The sequence below is a fragment of the Cricetulus griseus genome, chromosome 6 (genome assembly GCF_003668045.3).
Source record: "Cricetulus griseus strain 17A/GY chromosome 6, alternate assembly CriGri-PICRH-1.0, whole genome shotgun sequence".
NCBI classification, from domain to species: domain Eukaryota; kingdom Metazoa; phylum Chordata; class Mammalia; order Rodentia; family Cricetidae; genus Cricetulus; species Cricetulus griseus.
The window spans coordinates 74893645-74911733 of NC_048599.1; the positions used below are offsets into that span (position 1 = coordinate 74893645).

General features: G+C 41.5%; 1 protein-coding gene across 1 annotated transcript in view; it reads right to left on the reverse strand.

The window, feature by feature from the left end:
- Positions 1 to 18089, reverse strand: part of Slc1a2 (solute carrier family 1 member 2) — a 105880-nt gene that overhangs the window by 20136 nt on the left and 67655 nt on the right. The window contains exons 6-8 of the mRNA XM_035446778.1: positions 16359 to 16485; positions 8881 to 9114; positions 3250 to 3444 (exon numbers count right to left, since the gene is read on the reverse strand). Coding sequence (XP_035302669.1) covers positions 3250 to 3444; positions 8881 to 9114; positions 16359 to 16485 — 556 coding nt within the window. The remainder of the gene's footprint in view (positions 1 to 3249; positions 3445 to 8880; positions 9115 to 16358; positions 16486 to 18089) is intronic.

Consider the following 18089-nt stretch of genomic DNA (forward strand, 5'->3'; position numbering starts at 1 on the left):
ACATTGCAGGCAGAGAACTGAACATATGCCATGTGGGAGCCTGTAGAGGCAGACCTTCAGATGTCTACAATTAAGGAGGATTTGGCTAAACTTGCCCAGAGGCCAAGATTTAAACATATATGGACAACCTTATCCTTTGCTCAGTGAAATTTCCCAACAGTGGCATTGTTAATATAAAATAAATCCCAAGTAGATAAAATTATGCAATGTCAGTAAAATCCCAATCACTTAGTCACTGCTCTAATTTTAATCCCACAGTGTGCACTGGGAGGTAAGCCTGGCTGCTGTCAAGGCCAAGAATGAAAGAACATGAAGCCATCATTGCTTGGCCAAAGGCTTCATTTAAGGCAAACCCTTTCACCTACAAGTTTTTAAGCACAGGAAGTTGGAAGTCTGGCGTGATATCTGTTAGGACAAGATTCATGTTTGGTACTCTGATATGAAGTAATCTTCCCATTGGGATTAATTTGTAGTACTCATTGTATCACAGGTACCTTTATAGGACTACTGTTTTATTTTATTGATTGTCATTGATAGTAACAATTTCAATAGCTTCCATCTATTGACATGTGATATGTGCCATGTATGATGATGCTCTCTGAACCACACTGATTCTGTGAGTGCTGCCTTCATGGTACAGATGAGGAGACGGAGGTTCTACTCTAGTATATACAACACAAGGTGTTTGTAAAGGTCAGATAAATCAACATGCAAAGGCAGCCCAAGAGTATATATCCAATTAGAGCAGATGCAGTGTGACCCACATTTAGGTGGTCTGGGTTCAAATTCTACTTCACCACTTAAAGACATGATCTTGGGCAAGTTTCTTTTTTCTTTCTTCATGGTTTATTTTCACTACCTGAGATATACAGATGCCATTACCCATTTTTTTTAAAGCCACTTAAAAGGCCACAAATTAGGATCTTCGGTAAACAGAAGGATATATCTAAATTTGAGGACTTGAACTGTAGCCATTACTAGATGGCTAGAGTCTCTGTGCCTCAGGTTCCCAATCTGCCAGATGAGATGGCTTCACATGGAATTATTTATATTTCCAAATTGTATGTTAAATCTGGTGAGGTTTTATTTTCTTTGTTTTCTTACTTAGATTTTCAGCCAAGCTTTGATGCGTATGGAATGTTCATTAAAATCTTCTGGAATGGCTATTATGAAATTAAAGGAACTGGTAACCCGACAAAAATAGTTCCACGTTGGCTAAAAGGCTCCCAGATAGACAAAAGAGGCACAACTCTGTAGTGGCAGTTCTTCTGGACTGTCAACCCACAAAACACCAAGAATTCCAATTTCCAACACCTGAGTATGACCTTTCAATGGAGAAATCAGGTACAAATGAGCATCCCCCCTGTAACCTCCCCTTAAGAGTAGCACCTAAAGCGATCCTAAGACCGCCAAAGATCTCCTAGAGAATGAGCTGTAGGCCAAACAGACACCAGCTGTCACCAGAATTCCTGAAGTAGAGAGGACCTTGTGAAGGGTTTAAAGGGAGGAAAGCCTGCTACAGGAATCTGAACACAGAGGATATGGCTTCTTCTTCATGTGCAAGGGAGACAAGACCAACACAACCATTACTCTTCCTCTGAGTTAGAGCCACAAAGGAAAAGGGGTAGGGAATAGAAAGAGGTTTCCTAAGGGGTCAACATGTGACTCTTGTCTACAGCATCCATACCCTGAAAGTGAGGTTTCATGTAAACACCTTTAGCCTGGTGTAATTGTTCTGTGAAATGGGGACAAAGGCCATCCTTCCTTTTCAGATTGCTGGGAATGTCTGGGGTGAGATATGAAGAATGCCACCACAGGGGCACCACAAGACTGGAGTTGTCCTCATTAAAGAAGCTGAAAGTTATTTCCATGTCAACCTAATCTCTTCTCAAAATGAATCAGTGGGGTTGTGTCTTTGAGATTTTCTTTTGTCTGCAGGTACACTGATTATACAAAATGTGATCCACCTATCCCTTGTATTTGCCAATCTCATAGAAACTGAGAGAGAAAGGGAATGCAATTCACACCATCCCAAAGGAATAACTTTAAACATCGTAAAGGGGCAGGCAGTGGTGGTAGGTGACAAGGCTAGGTCTAGGTGGTGAGAAACAGGGTCAACCAGTAAACGGAAAACACCTGTCTTAAAAGACACTAACATTCTAATTATTTTACAGCACATTACAAAGCAAACAGCAAGGCTCCGAGCTGGCACAGTAATTCACAGTCCCCAATTCTGAATGCCTTCCTCATTTGTAGATGAGGACATCAAGACACTGAGAGTGGGAGTGAGACATAAGTGGAACCAGGAGGTAGTTCACTGGCTTTTTGTTGTGTTTGCTACTTTAACTAGAGCCAGAAACTGCCTTCTAATTTAATAGAAGCTCCTAGTCAGAGTAGAAGTGAGAATACTAAAATGACTTCATGGTATACCATTAGCACAACATTGAACAATTTGAAGACTGAAGTCCTCAATGACTCGACCTACAAATAAGGTCCGAGTTCATGGAGAAGCAATGTATCTTAGATGACCTCTAGAGACAGTGTTCTCAATGTTAAAACAACAGGAAACACAGATAGTAAATAAAAGCATTAGTGAGAGCACAACTGTGTGTTACTTATTTACACTAAAATGTTCTATGTCATACTGAGGAATCTCAGTCTTTCATCATGTCTACCATCATGCCTTGAAACATTGAAAAGAGCATATTTTAAACATGAATTTTGCATGTTTATGTGTGCAAACAGTACATGTCTGGAGATGAGAGGACAACTTAAAAGAGGTGGTTGTCTCTCTCCATTATGTGAGGCCTGAGGATTGAAGTCTGGTGGCAAATGCCTTTATCCACTGAGCTAGCTCACCTACCCAGAAGGGAACATATTTTAATGACAGAATAATTGGGCCCAGAATTAGCAAATGTCACCCTAGCCATAGCCATGCTAGCTCATGACTGGTGGTATAGCCTTGGACAAGCCACTATACTGCCAAGCCTGATTTTCCTTGTGTGTTGAATGAGTATACAAATAACTGTTCAAATCATATCTGAGCTCTGATGTGGGTAGGCATGTGTAATATACCACTAGCCTCTTCCATTCCTGTCACAATCTTTTCCATTTGAAGTTTTCCAGCAATTCCTTGACTTTGTCTCACTAGAGCTGAAACTCAAGCAGCTTCCATCAAGTGAAGTTACTATGGAGTGGCAACAAGGAAGATGAATGTTTCTCCATTTCTTCTGCAAGCATTTCACTCACCTTACGGTCACAATCTGCCCTCCATCCAGGATGACACCGTTCATTTGGGCTATGAAGATGGCAGCCACGGCTTCGTAAAGGGCTGTGCCATCCATATTAATGGTTGCTCCAACTGGAAGGACGAACCTCGTCACACGCTTATCAATCCCTAGATTATCTTCCAAACAACGGAAGGTGACAGGCAAAGTTCCAGCACTGGGGGAGAGAAAGAGAGAGAGAGAGGGAGGGAGGGAGGGAGGGAGGGAGGGATAGAGGGAGAGAGAGAGAGAGAGACTCTACTTTAGAGGCAGTTTAGAGGCAGGACAAAGCACAAACCAGAATGACACTGCAAATTTTTGTTCTTTTTCTAATCATTGTGACATACAAAAAATAGTAACTAGAAACATTTTTTTAAAAAATGAGCTGGGAGTTTAAATTCAATCTGATTAAGCTGCTGATAGGCAACAAAATATTTAGTTGGTTCTGGTTTCTCAGAGCTACTCAGTGCCTGCCAAGTCTTCTCCCCTTCAGTCCCCGTTTCCATCTTAGGATAAATCTTGAAGCACATCTGATTTGCGTATGAATTGGGCTGCAAAAGAATTATGTCAGAAAGCGATCAGCTGTCAACAGCAAAACAGAATGAGGGATTTTTGAATGACCCATAATTTCATGCCAGAAATATTGTTCCAACAAAATGACTGCCTTGGACTGCATCAAGCCCCTGGGAATTGTCTTGAGTTGGGCTTACTAATTTGGAAAATGCTGGACAAACATGTTGTACACCCTTCATCGGGAACCCAAGCTTTGAACAATCCACTGGGGAACTTGACATACAGTCAAACTCCCAGAGACATGGCCAACAGCCAGTCCTAAGCCTCCACAGTGACAGTGCAGGAAATCATGTGATCTGTAACTAAAGGCAGAGAAGAGGGACTTTCTTTACTCTCCTCCCAGTCATGGGCTGGTGATCCAACCACATGACCCACCCTTAGAGGCTAGAATATTTGGCATGCTCCTACCTCTTCTAAAATAGAACTCCTAAGAGAACAAGGCTTCCTCACAGCCAGAATATTACATCCTTTTAGACAGTAGTGCGAAGGAGATTGGGTCGATTTGTTCAAAGTTTAAATAATGTTGAAATCAAGCAAAAGAGCCAAACAGCATGGGATTGGTTTGTGGTTTGTCCTGCTTTGATTACTTTTGTCCTGTTTAAATGAATTGGAAGATATCCAGTACAGGCAGCATTTGGAGGTATTTCCAAGCCTTAGTCAGAGTTACCCCCTCACACTAGTTACAGCTGGGGCCTGAACAACACTGGACAAGTTCACAAAGGTCTCGGTTTCTCAGTGGGCGAAGAGGCCAGCTTAGGGATGTCCTGGTTCCAGTACCCACTCTGGAGCAATACATCTGAAAGCTATAAAATGAGAGACACCCAAGTCTACATCTTAAGCTGATGCAGGAGTCATCTTACCAGACAGAACATCCTTTGTGATTACAGGTCAGGGCTCTGAAACGCTTCCTGCTGGTCTTAGGGTAGAAGTCAATTAATTGGGCCAGGGATGGATGTGTCTCGTTTACAAACGCCTTATAAGCCCAAGTAAAAAGTGAGGCTCTGTTCTCATTTGCATGCAGGAAATACCATGTTCCTGGCTTGCTGCCTCAGCTGTTTTAATTACAAGTTGGTGTCCTTTTATTCCTCTTATCCCTTCTCCCCGTTTCCTGGGGCTGTTTCAAAGTGTTTCCTAAATACCATAACTGATCTAAAATGGCTACTCAGTCATTTTTGGTGGCAGGATTCTCAATCATATGGCTCAAAGCATACTTCTGGGATCATTCAAATATATTCAGTTTTCCTATTGTATCCATTTTTTCCAAAACGTCAGCAAGGAGTCTTCGGACAGAAAGCCTGGGGGAATGGTTTGTGAAGCACACAAACAGTCCCTCTTCTTTTACTGAGCAGGCTTTATTTTTACATCCTCTAAATCTGCATACACTCAACTAACCCAAACGAGGACTTAAGAACTCCAGTGACTTCCTGTGCTGACAGACTCTGGCATTGCTTTTTGGCTTCCATCTGAGAGCCCCTAGGATGCTGCTAATAATAATGTCCAATACTTGAGATTCCTCCTATGATTCATGGCATGCATTGAAGCCAGAGATCTGGGACACATCCCTCTCTGATACCAGCCTCTGTGTCCATCAAGAAGAGCCAGTCAGCCACTCTCAGTTTTGCATGGTTGGTATTGTGGCCCTGTTTGAGATGGTTTGGAATGTTTGGGAGGCAAGGCTTAAGTGGATATATGACAGTTGGATGGACCTTGAGGCTTTTAGCTTTCATTCTACTTCCGGCCTCATCTTGCCTTCTGATTGGCACCATGAGAAGGCAATATCACAAGCTCCCTCTGTCATGAACAGACCTGTTCCAGTGTCTATCTCTTCCCCACCACAATGGACTGTGTCTCCCTAAATCCTGAGCCAACACAACCTTTCTTCCTTAGGTTGTTTCTGCCAGGTGTTTAGTTACAGTGATGTGAAAAGTATCTAGCCAGAGTCCTCCTTCAGTACAATGAGGCACAGCAGTGTTTAATGTGTTGTTCTTGGGCACTGGATTTTTTCCCCTTGTGTCCCTTATAGAAAAAAAAAAAAAAAGCATGACTCAATTCTTGGAATGTGAGTCTTTCCCATTGCCTTTTAAGAAAGGGAAACTCCACATCTAGGCAAAAGCCACATTTTAAGTGAAGATTAAAACCATATTTTCCTCCCTGTAATACAGGGTAAGGAAGAAGGAAATAGGTCTAACATTTGAGGCTTTCCTTAGGTAACTCAAGCATTTGAGTTTGATTTAAATGCCAGGACATACCCCCAATATCTCTTCAGGATTTGTCTTGTCTTTTAAAGTAACTAGGATAATGGGTTTCAAAAGAAAGATAGTAATAATTTTTGAAATAACTTACTGACAAATTCACAAGAGCATTAGAAAAATTTAAAACATTATGTTATAATTGTGTGTAGAGAAATATTTTAGGAAAACTGAATTTCTCAGTAGAAAGGAGTATTTACAGCTTTGAATATATGTAAAGAAAAAACTTCCAGCGTCAAACATCATTATTTATTTTCAAGACAGATATCTAGTATGGAGGCTTCTTATCTGTAGCTTGTGATGTAAAAGTTAATAATTCCTATGCATAAAGTGAGCTTGAGAACCATCCAGGGAAGGATGAGTACCCACAAAGGAAAATGAGTTGGCTCACACAGCCTCAAGAGGCAAGGAATGGGGAGAAAAGGGCAATAAGAAATAAAAAGATGTTTTCCCTCAACTGTAATCAAATGCATGCAAATTTGCTGAGTAGTTTCCCCACCAATAAGATGGGGATGCATCAAAGCAACACAGATTCGGAATACACAGCTCTGGTGTGCGGGTAGGAAAAATTACTCTCTCAAACACAGTTGGTGGGAACATTAAATTCTGGACTGTCTGAAACGTTAACTGGTGATGCATTTCAAAACTACCAGTTTGCACCCCTTGACTCAGCAAGTCCAGGTCTAGAATGCATCCTGAGGGGGTCATGGGGGAGCCTGGCAGAGACGTTTGTGAGAGCCCCTTTTAATGGGCATGCTTTAGATTTACACCTCTGCACACTGAGTACAATACAGTACAGTATATTATTAGTATCTCATTTTATTAAGTGCTGGGGTGCTTTGTCCACATGTATGTATGTGTATGTCTGGTATGTAGGGAAACAAAAGAGGGTGTTGGATCCCCTAGAACTGGAGTTATGGGTGGTTGTGAGCTGCCATTTGAGTGTTGGGAACTAAACCTAGGTCTTCTGCAAGAGCAGCAAGCACTCTTAACTGCTAAACTATCTCTCCAGCATTTTTTAATATCCTGTATACTACAATGAAGTTCACAAAAATAGTAGCAAAGATCTATATTAATAGACAAGATATTAATGATCTCTTGACCCATGGAAATAGAAGTTTCTAGAGCAGCATCTACACATAGTTAAAAAAAAGAGGAAGATTTATAAGTATAAAGATTAACTACAAGGTTATTGCATACTGTTATTAGCTGAAGAAATACTTGTCTGGTGAGGTTCACTGTCTTCCTCAAAATTGTCTTCTCCGTCTGAACTTCATTGCTATTGAGACATACCATATTTGTGATCAAATAACAAAAATAAAAGTAAATAAGTTGGTTTTTATTGGGGGGAATGGTTTACTTTTTCTCTGAAGAGAAGCATTTTCGTGGATACAAATATTTATCTACATAGAATTTAAAGCATAAGGAAGTAAAAGGGAAATTTTAAAGGGTTTCCCTTCATCTTGGGGGAAACAGGATGCTGAATCTGGTTCCCAGTATTGTGCTCATCTCAGCCTTTTCTGAAAGCACATTCTATTCACAATGAATTCTCCCAGATTGCAATATGCAAATATAATTTGACTTCTCAGGCAGCTGTTGGGTCACGCTAGGCAACTTTGACTGCCTGAACAGGGGCCTGGGATCCTCCAGCTATGCTGTGCCTCTGAGTGGGGACCTCACTAGCAGGACTCAGTAGTGGGACCTGATGGCCTTCCACTGTGGGTTTTGGCATTTGCTGGGCTCTGAGTTGCCTATTTCATGATCTTGGCCTCAGTTTTGTGGCACAAAGACAGATATCATAAGTAAAGCATCAATTTCAGTATGGAAAAGTAAAACTTTCAGTCTTTGAAATTCTACAATTCTAGATGTTTTTTGTTTTGCTTTTTAACTTGCTTTGTTGTGTTTTGGCTAACACTGGTCCAAGATTATATTCAAAAAATTATTTTTGTTGCCTATATTTGAGGACCTTATTGATTTCCTAGGCAATGGAAATAGATAATGAAGCAGGAGCTGACTTTTTATCATGGTCATGTCATTGAAGCTGGCTTTGAGGGAGGAAATTTAGGGTAGAATTGTCCATTAAGAGGTTTATATCGAAGTCAGTGAATTAGTTGGTTTCTGCTTGTTGGGAAAAAAAATCACCATTTACCCAGTAAGAATTATTCTTCCTGGTGCTGGCAAGACAGCTCAGCAGTGTACAGAGGTTCTGGGTTCAGTTCTCAGCACCCGCATCAGACAGCACACAACTGCTTAAAACTCCCTCTGCTGGCCTTTGAGGGCGCCAGGCATGTATGGAGAGCCCATACATATATGCAGTCACTCACACATACACATAACATAAAAATAGGCACATCTTTTTCAAAGTAAGTTGATTCTTCTTCTTTTGAAAAATTATTGGCAAAAACCTCAATAGAGGTTTTTTTTTTTTAAATAAAAACACTTTCTAAATTATAGGTGGTATGTTAAGTGATCCACATCATACTGCAACCTCTGAATAATTGCATTAATGCTTTGGGGAGCATGTTAGACATGCAAATTCACACCATGCAACCATCTAAACATTTAATATGAGGTTATGTTTCTAGTCAGTTGCTGACCAGCCACAAGGCTAACCAGAAGTTAAAGCATTGCCCAGGACAAGCCAAAAGTTCAAAGTGTTAACCTTCTAGAAAATATCTTCAGATGATGTGAAAGGTGTTCTCACTGACTTTAGGGAAGATTTGGGGAAACGGAAAGTGGCAAACAGAACAAAAGAGCCAGCATGGAGAAAGGTGGTTTCTCCTGCTCTCTACCTGGAAGCTGTTCCAAGGGCGGTGATCCAGGCTTGGAAAATTCCAGCAAAAAAGGAGAATGGGTTTTTTCTGGTCACTACAAAGTAAATCAAGGGGAGAAAGATGCCCCCATGGATGATGAGGCCCACGATCACAGTGATCATGTACATTCCCAGTTGCCTAGCAACCACTTCTAAGTCCTTGATGGCAATGATCTTCCCACAAATCAGGCAGGCGATACCCAGTGGGGAGTACCTGAAAAACACAAAAGAAACAGTAGCATTGAAGAGATCATTAGACAAGAGATTCAGAACCTAAATCCCACCTGGGAACTGCACCTGGAGGAAAAATCCTTTCTCTTTTTATTTATTTATTTATTTTTCTGCGTGCGTGCATGCGTGCGTGCGTGTGTTCTCTCTCTCTCTCTCTCTCTCTCTCTCTCTCTCTCTCTCTCTCTCTCTCTCTCTCTCTCTCTCACACACACACACACACACACATTTTTTTGCTGAGAATGAGAACAAGATTCAGTACTTTGAACTGACCGGCTTAACTGTTTTATGGATGTAGTGACGAATGTTTTGACGATTTAAGTCCAAAGGCAAACTTTATTGCTAAGGTGAGTTTTAGGAATAAAGGGGGCATGCCTTGTCATCTTTTAGCTTATCTTTCTACAAACACTAAGTTAAAGGCTGAGAGACATGAATTGTGTCTCTGGAGTCTTGTTTGACATCCTTGTTCTTCAATTCCTTCCTAGAATTTGGGGACTAACTTGAGGAACTTTCTGGAAATGTATAAACTGGGATTCGTAAATGTCCATTTTTTAAAAAATCTTGGATATTAGGGAATATATTTAAAATGATGGAGAAAACAGAAAAAAGGCAGGGAAGGAATAAGAGAGAGAGGCCTGCCAAAATAAAAGCACCTGAGCCAAGGAGTGCACTTAGAGAAATGTGGTTTGGTGACTTTTAAGCCTGAAAGGCCTTCTCCCCATATAAGAGCAATGATGCTGGCACAGTTCATTGTGTTTCAAGCACTACGGCAGGGCCTGCACACTCAGAACCTCACTTAACCTGACCGCAACCCTAAAAGCAGCCAGTATTACCACTCAGTAATTAAGGAAACGTTCTTTGGAAAAGTTCAGTCACTCGCCCAAGCCCACAAAGCCATAAGGAGAACCACCCTCACTTTGTGAAAACCCAGAAGTGGGAGTTTTTCTTACCAAACCGAACTGCTTCCCTTTAGTGCACCGTTCCAGTTCCTTGTAAGTTGGCATACAATCACCATATACCAATTTACCCCATATTTACCCCAGTTTGTATGCTGCCCTTAGTTTATAGAGCACTTGGAAACCGTTCTGCTCCTACTCATGGGAAAACTCATCTTGACTTAGTTTTTTCTTGTCTGGGACCATTCTTTATTATAATTAATTATAATAATAATTAGTAATAGTAGTATTATCTAATAGAGGTGTTGTTGGCTATGAATTTGTTCACAATCTGATGGTATCTGACTGAAATAAGGTATTTGTAGGAAGATTTATACCTCACCAATAATTATAGACATATTTTTGAGAATAACTAAGAAGAAAATAAAATCCCCAAATAAGGCTCCCAATGAGGTGGTCAGGAAAGAAAGGACTGTGTAAACAAGCTCTCCATTTCTCCCTTTCTCCATCCCTCCTTCCCTCTTTCCTTCTCTCCCTCCCACCCTCCACCTTCCTTCCTTCCTTCCTTCCTTCCTTCCTTCCTTCCTTCCTTCCTTCCTTCTTTCCTTCCTTCTTTCCTCCGGGGAATCAGGCCTGGCCCCAGTCCTTTCCTAAGTTAAAGAAAGGCAATGGAGAGCAGACTCGAGTCCTTAAAGGTAGAAAACATAGACTTTGCCCAGCCTTTCACTGACTACAGCACCTCACTCTGTGATAGATTTTCACTTCTCCAGTGTGTGCACTGGGGTTAGACTCCAACCTCACCAAGTTGCCATGAAGCTTAAATGTGAATGAACATCTGTGTTCACTGCTCATAAGTGAGTGCATCTGTGTGCACTGGTGAATTCCTCCCCCATCCACCTCAGTTTGATTCCTTACTCTTGAAAGAATTGAATGACAGCTTCTGTTTGCACAAACTTGGGCACCAAGGCCTCTCCTTGTCCTTTTTATCCAAGTCTGAGCTAATGAGTCTTTCTAAACCCTCTCATGGGCTACCCAGAGGCAGATAGCATTATAAGCAAACCTTGTTCTGAAAGAGCCGATTTGTATCTGCCAGCAAAAGAATAGAACATTAGCGTGGCTCTGCTCTTCTCTGTGGAGCTTCCAGCCTGATCCTCACTTGCTTTTCCCTGGGGTGCCTGCTTGCCATGGTTGACGACAGCTTCTCTAGAGATTAATAGGAGTGTGAAACAAGCCTCCTGTCATGACATTTAACCCTCATGTTTCTTGCCATTTTGATATTCTTCTGGTGTGCCCATAGTCACAACATCTCATAAATTAGCTATGGAGCCCCAGGGGTCAGCACTTTGTCGTTGAGACTGTAAATAATGGAACAGCATGCCTTCCCATGGTGCCCTGAAGGGTTTACCTTCATAAACCAAGAGGTTAATTCCTTTTCAAACACCAATCATCCTTTAAAGCTGTCTAGAGAAACACAGATATGAGCTTTTTAGGATGGTATTCAATTCTCTGTCATTCCCCACTCCTCTCCACAGGTCAAGTAATTCGTAGAATGGAGGAAACATGTTATCAAGGCATTTTGCCAAGGAAAACCAGCTACAAAGTTCCCCAGGGGCAGCACATTTGAGCCAAAGCCAGATGGACTAGAGAGAGGCAAGGGTAGAGTTTGGGCAATGGGGGTAGGCACCAACTCCCATTGTAGATAGAGAATATTAACCAAATGCCATAAGGTGAAGCATAAGAGTGGGGGAATATGGAATGTAGAAGCCTTTGCTACTCCAAACACTTGCTCACCCAAACTGAATGAGTATTAATGGGGTATAAAAAAGCCTTTGCCCTTGGACTTACGCTGTTACTTCCCTACACCTGATGTGAGCTGTATTCCTAGGCTTCCATATTAATGAAAGAGCTCATTGGAGATGAGATTCCATGGAAAAGAAAGGCAGAAATGCCCAAAGTCCAAGGCTACCATTCAAAACTCATGAGCTGAAACAAAAAGACCATAATTAAGTGCAAATAGAGGCTTAAGTCTCCACCCAACAGTTCTGAAGCCAAATGACACCCAGTAGTTATTGGGTTCGTTTCCAGTTCAGGACACAGTCATTGGGCTAGAAGTAGGGAATGTTTCCATGAAACCCACAGGTGAGTTGTATTTTCAGCTCTGTATTTTCAGACCTGTTTATAAGGTCACTATCCCCCAAGCTTCCTGTCACAAATCAATGAAATCCAACCCCCGTGTGACCCACAGAGCCCTGGAGACTCTGACTCCTGCCTGTCTCTCCACCTTCATTCCTGTCGTCATTTCAACCATTCTCACTCCAGTGGCTCCAGATCTTTGTTCTGATTCTCAAAAGCCTCCCCCTCTCTGCTTCCTCTCCTCAGGACCCTTCTCTCTGTTCACCGTGCTGTCAGGTCTGTACCGTGCCTTCCTTGTTCCTACACAGCTCATCCTGGCCACTTTGGCCCCCTTCCTTCACTCTCTACCCCATGCCCTGCTTTTGTTGTCTGTATCACTAACTGAAGTCACATTTGTTTCCATTTGTCTGTCTTTCTTTCCCTTCTTTCACTAGCTTATGAGGCTCATGAAGGCCAGAACCCTCTGCGGCATTCATCATTATACCACATCACTGTCAGTTTAGAAGGCATTACTTATTGAGTGAAAGAACAGATGGACTGAAAAAAATTCTTTGCTTTACCAAACTTTAGTTAGATGCCTCCATCTTTAGGCTCCATTTTTTCTCCTTCCTTTAAAACACTGCTTCAACAAGGAATCCCATTGAGTCAGATTAGCAAAGCATCCCCATCCTGGGATCCGGTTTCTCATGGCAGTATCTGGCCAACCTGGCCTGACTTCAAAAAGTTCTGGTAGGTCCTTAGCAGAATCCCTCTGACTCTTGGTGTGCCCCTGCCCCATTGGTTATCAATTCCCACTTTCCAGTATGTTGGGTTCTGAGCCTAGCCTCTCTCCATCACTGTAAAAGCACATTGCTGTGAGGTCCCTATTTCCTTTGAGGCAGCCCTGCAGAGAGCCATCCTTCCCAGGTTTAACAAGCTCCATTGAATGCTTCTTCCTTTAACAGTATGGATGGTGGAAGACCAGTAGTCAACTGGTAGAAACAAAGAAATGGCAGATACCTCTTTTTTTTTCTAGTAGAGGAAGACTATAGGAAGTTTTACTTCCTATTGAGTTTTTCAGGGTTTTGAAAAAAATTTTAAAGAATTTTCAAAAAAAAATGATGTTACAGAACTTTCAATTAAAAAAATCATGAGGTTTTCAGACTTCTTAAAGAATTATACACACAGAGATGCAGGAACAAGGGTTAGATTGATGGGGGTAATGGTCGAAACAGAATAACCACAGGCCTATTCATAGAAATGCTGTGGTCCTTCTGGAAACAAAACAGTTTCAATGACTGGGGTCACCATTTCACCTAATTCTCGAAGCAACTTCATGACATGGAGTTTACAATTATTTTCTCTCACTAATTAGAATATTAGGATTTAAATGGGTCTAACTTGCTTAAGGTCACATGGCTGGTAGCCAGAAGTTCTTGGGTTTCATCTACTTCGAGCTCCAAAAGAAACTGAGTTAGGACAATACAGCATTGCATCCCTGGGCAACTCAACCTTTGTGCTTACTTCGATCATCAGAAAATGGGCTTCTGAAACCATCTGTTTTGGTAGGTATTATTAGGATAAAAAAATGTGACCATGGAAAGTTATCAAATTAATACCACGCATATTGAAAAAAATGGTAAGTCTTAATTGTGATTTAATGATAATAATTTCTTTAATAAATGAGTTAATTTAATAATATAATAATTGAAGTTGCGCACATAACAAGATAAAAATCATTCCAATCTACATTTTAATGATCATAATTTTGAAGCCAAATGTGGAGGTACATACCAATGCTCAGAGGGAGAGTCAAGTCAAGGTCTTTCTTGGGCTACATGAGAGCCTATCTCAAAATAATTTTAAAAAATGGAACTAACAATACAAATTATATTATCTTCATAATGCTAGATTTTGCTTTTTTAACTATTCTTACCACTACATAAAGAATATAATTATACAGGCTGGTTGTGTGTGTCAGCTTGACACAAGCTAGAGTCATCAGAGGAAGGAGCCTCAGCTGAGAAAATGCCTCCATGAGATCCAACTGTAAGGCATTTTCTAATTTAGCGATCAATAGGGGAGGGCCCAGCCCATGGTGGGTGGTGCTATCCCTGGGTAGGTGGTCCTGGGTTCTATAAAAAGTTGGGTTGAACAAAGCATGGGAAGCAAATCAGTAAGAAGGTCCCTTCCATGGCCTCTGCATCAGCTCCTGCTTCTGGGATGCTGCCCTGTTTTGAGTTCCTGTCCTGACTTCCTTCAGTGATGAGCAGCAATGCTGAAGTGTAAGCCTAATATAATAAACTCTTTCCTCCCCAATGTGCTCTTTGGTCAAAGGGTTTGTCACAGCAATAGAAACCCTAAGTAAAACAATGATGATTTCTGGTTTGAGGGGTCAGCTAACAGTGCTACCAATTTTACCCTGAACCTTCCCACAGGCTTCATGTTATCAAATGATGATGTGGATGAGACACCTAAAGAATGATAGGCATGGGCCGCTCGCTAGTCATAAAAAACCTGTTTACCTTTCTGGATGGGACAATGGAAACCTGTAAGGAAACTTCTGCAGGCCAGACTCACAGCCCTCTTTAAACCCAGGGACAATGTGCTAAACCTTTAGGGGTGAAGGTTTCACCAAGTGGTAACTTCCTAATCCATACTCTCCATTCCAATGCTTCATCAACTTTCCTTGAAGAACCTAATTCCCTCCAAGGACTCTGTGGAAATGACAGGGGTGTGAAGGAAGGATGACTATCTTCATCTTTACTCATGCCATCCACATCTTTACTGCAAGGATGTGCATACTGCTGGAAATTCTAGGCAACAAGGACATGAAATACTGTTTAAGCAAAAGGCTGGTGCTGCTTAGGGTCATTATCTACCAAGCCAGTAGAAGACTCACGTGGACCTAAAAGACACATCATCCCAAGCTAGCTTAAGTCTTATACAAAATAAGTACTCAAACATGTAGCATCACCTAAGGAGCTGAAAACCCAGCACCATTACAGACGGGAACACTGCATTTTACCAGTACTCCTTTATCCCTTTGTTTTAAAAAAAACATTCAATGAGGTGATGAGTTGAACATGCCAAAACTAATATTTTGGTTATCTTATTGAACTGAAACCTCAAAGCTTCCAGTTGGCCTCTCATTCCTAGAGTTTTCATGAGAAGCAACCACAAACACATCACCACATTTGGTTCTCTGGAGATAATGTATATTTCTTTTAATTATCATGTTATGGAATGTTATTATCCTATTGATTTTCTTTTTCTTCGTTTTATTTTATTTTATTAGCCATTTTGATGAACTGAATATATATTGCTTCTCCCCTATTTAAAATTTTAAGTCCTAATACTGGGCATGTAGAAGTGGGGCTTTTAGAGGAGATTAGACTACACCCTAATGAATGAGACTAGTGTCTACTAAAGTTTGAACAGTTCTGTCCCCCAAATTCCTATGTGTTGAGTCATAACCTCAGAACAGAGGTTTAGGAGATGGGCCACTTGGAGATAAGCCCTCTTAAATGAGATTAGTGTTTTAATAGAAGTGCCTGGGCGAAGCCTATTCATTCCTCCCACCACGTGAGGGCTTGTATAAAGAATCATCTGCAAGGATCAGCCCCCCACCAGATACCAAATCTGCTAATGACTGATTTTGCACTTCCCAGTCTCCCAACCTGTGATTTTTTAATTCCTCTGTTTTTGATTGTACCTAGCCTGCAGTATGTTGTTATAGCAGCAGAAATAACTCTAAAACTATGCTCTTGGGAGGGGACCTGGGATGTTCTCTCTTCCTTTTTCCCCTGAGCTGTTTCTTCCATAACTCAGATAAATGTGTTAGAAGTTGGTCATACAGACACCTTGATTTCAGACTTCCAGTTTTCTGAACTCAGAGAAGTATCTGGGGTGAGCAAGTCACTTTGTATATAGCACTTCCTTATAGAAGCCTGAGCTGGGATGAACATGGGAAATGAAAAAAAAAAAAAATCCATCCTCAAGTCAAAGGACAAACAGAATTAGGTAACACATCAGATTTGGACCAATAATCACCATTGTGGGGAAAGGTAAGCAAGAGGAAAAGAAGGAGAATTTCTACCACTTTCTCCACACCCACTGGTCCACGCCTACCCTTTTCATACTCCGGGGACTCCACTGTCCTCTGGGGACCCCAAGGCTTTATATGGCACCGTTACAATGATGTCAGACTAAGTAAACTTACCACATGATCATGATCACTAACTTCATTACGATCTCATTCAGTATGTTGAAGAACTCCACCATCAGTTTGGCCTGCTCACCCATCTTCCCCATGGCAATGCCGAAAGCAATGAAGAACCCTATCAGACCTGTGGACAAGGAACATTACTCAGGACAAATGACCAAGTGTGTGCTTCTTTTCCCTAATGCTTCAGCATGACTGATGTATGGGGCCAATTTTGCCTGCTAGTCACCCTTGGATAAATTAGGAATTAGAAGGAAAAAAAAAAAAAAACATTACATTTCACACTGAAAGCCACCCCCCATCCTATAATTGTTGCTTTTCTTGACATTTTTCACATGTGCAGGCTAAACTTTAAGCAGTTCAGTTGTGAATTCCTTGAAGAAAAGGAAGCCATTTTCATTCCAAAATGAAAGGTGCTGTCTTATCCTCCTCCTCACTTAGCAAATCATGTGTGAACAGCTCCCATTATCACACAGATTAACAGAGAGGGGCCTGTTGGGATTGTCATGCAAACTTTGGAACAGCAGAGACCAACTAGCCCATAAAGCCCTTGCTGGAGAAATGTCTAGACCATTTTGGTGTTGTTCTGAGATAATCAGGGCAGGTACACGTCACCCTGGGACTACCCTCCAGCTACATAGCAAATGTGGAAGGAAGAAGAATGATGAAACAGGAAAGAACAAGAAATCCAAACTAGCTAGGAAACCCCAATTAATCACCCCTTTTAAAATTCTACTTGTCATGTTTTATTTTTTTTTCTTATTTTTTTTTCAGGATAATAAAGCCAGAAGGCAGAGTTAATCGTTAAATCTTGCCAATTCCTCCCCTCTCAGCCATCTTCTCTCTTTTCTTGACATCAGCCTCCAGGGTCAACCTTAACACAAGGCAGGAAGGATTTGGGGAGCTTACTCCCCACCCTCTTGATGGCAGCCTAATTTCACTACATACTGAAGAAGCAAATCCAACACTCAACCCCAGGCCTTTTGCCTCATCATCTGTCTAAGGACCTGGTGACCCTCCCTTGTTTTTTACTTCCTCAAAAACCAAGCCTGGTGTCTCTTGCCAGAGATTCACAACCTTCTCCCTCGCCTCCCCACCCCACCCTACCCTCCACCTCACCCCCAGTGTCTCACCTTCACACACCCAGGGACTGGGCATACTCTGTGGCTAACAGTAGTCCCAGTACTGCCTGGGGACTATCTAAGTCCAGATTTTTTTACTGCAATCAACACACGCTCCTGGACCCTTAACCCATTCCCAGTCTTGGTGACCTAATCCTGACTACATACATGGAGTGTAAGTCACAGTTATTTTCCCAGCCACAGAACACTTCTTGTCCATTTGGCTTCTTATCTGATTCTGAAGAACTGGCCATATTCCAATTCTTCTCTCCCCTTCCTCAGACTAGCAGGCCTCCTTTCCAGTCTTTCCTTATTATATCCGGTTATGCCTGAATTTGGCTTCTATTAGGTACACCACAGCATTGTAATTTGATTCTCTTAGACATAAATTCCTTCTCTCTGAGCCTCTGACTTTATTTATCCTTTTTTTCACATCTCCCAAAGCCACCCTTCTTCTCTACACCAACCATTCATGAGCCTAGTCAACTATGCTTGATAGGATCCCATCTCTTTTAAGTGAAAATAAGGCAGCCCTTGTATTTAGTTTGCTAATATTTGGAATTTAATATCTCTCCTCCTTGGCTCTTGACCTGAGGGATTGATTAGT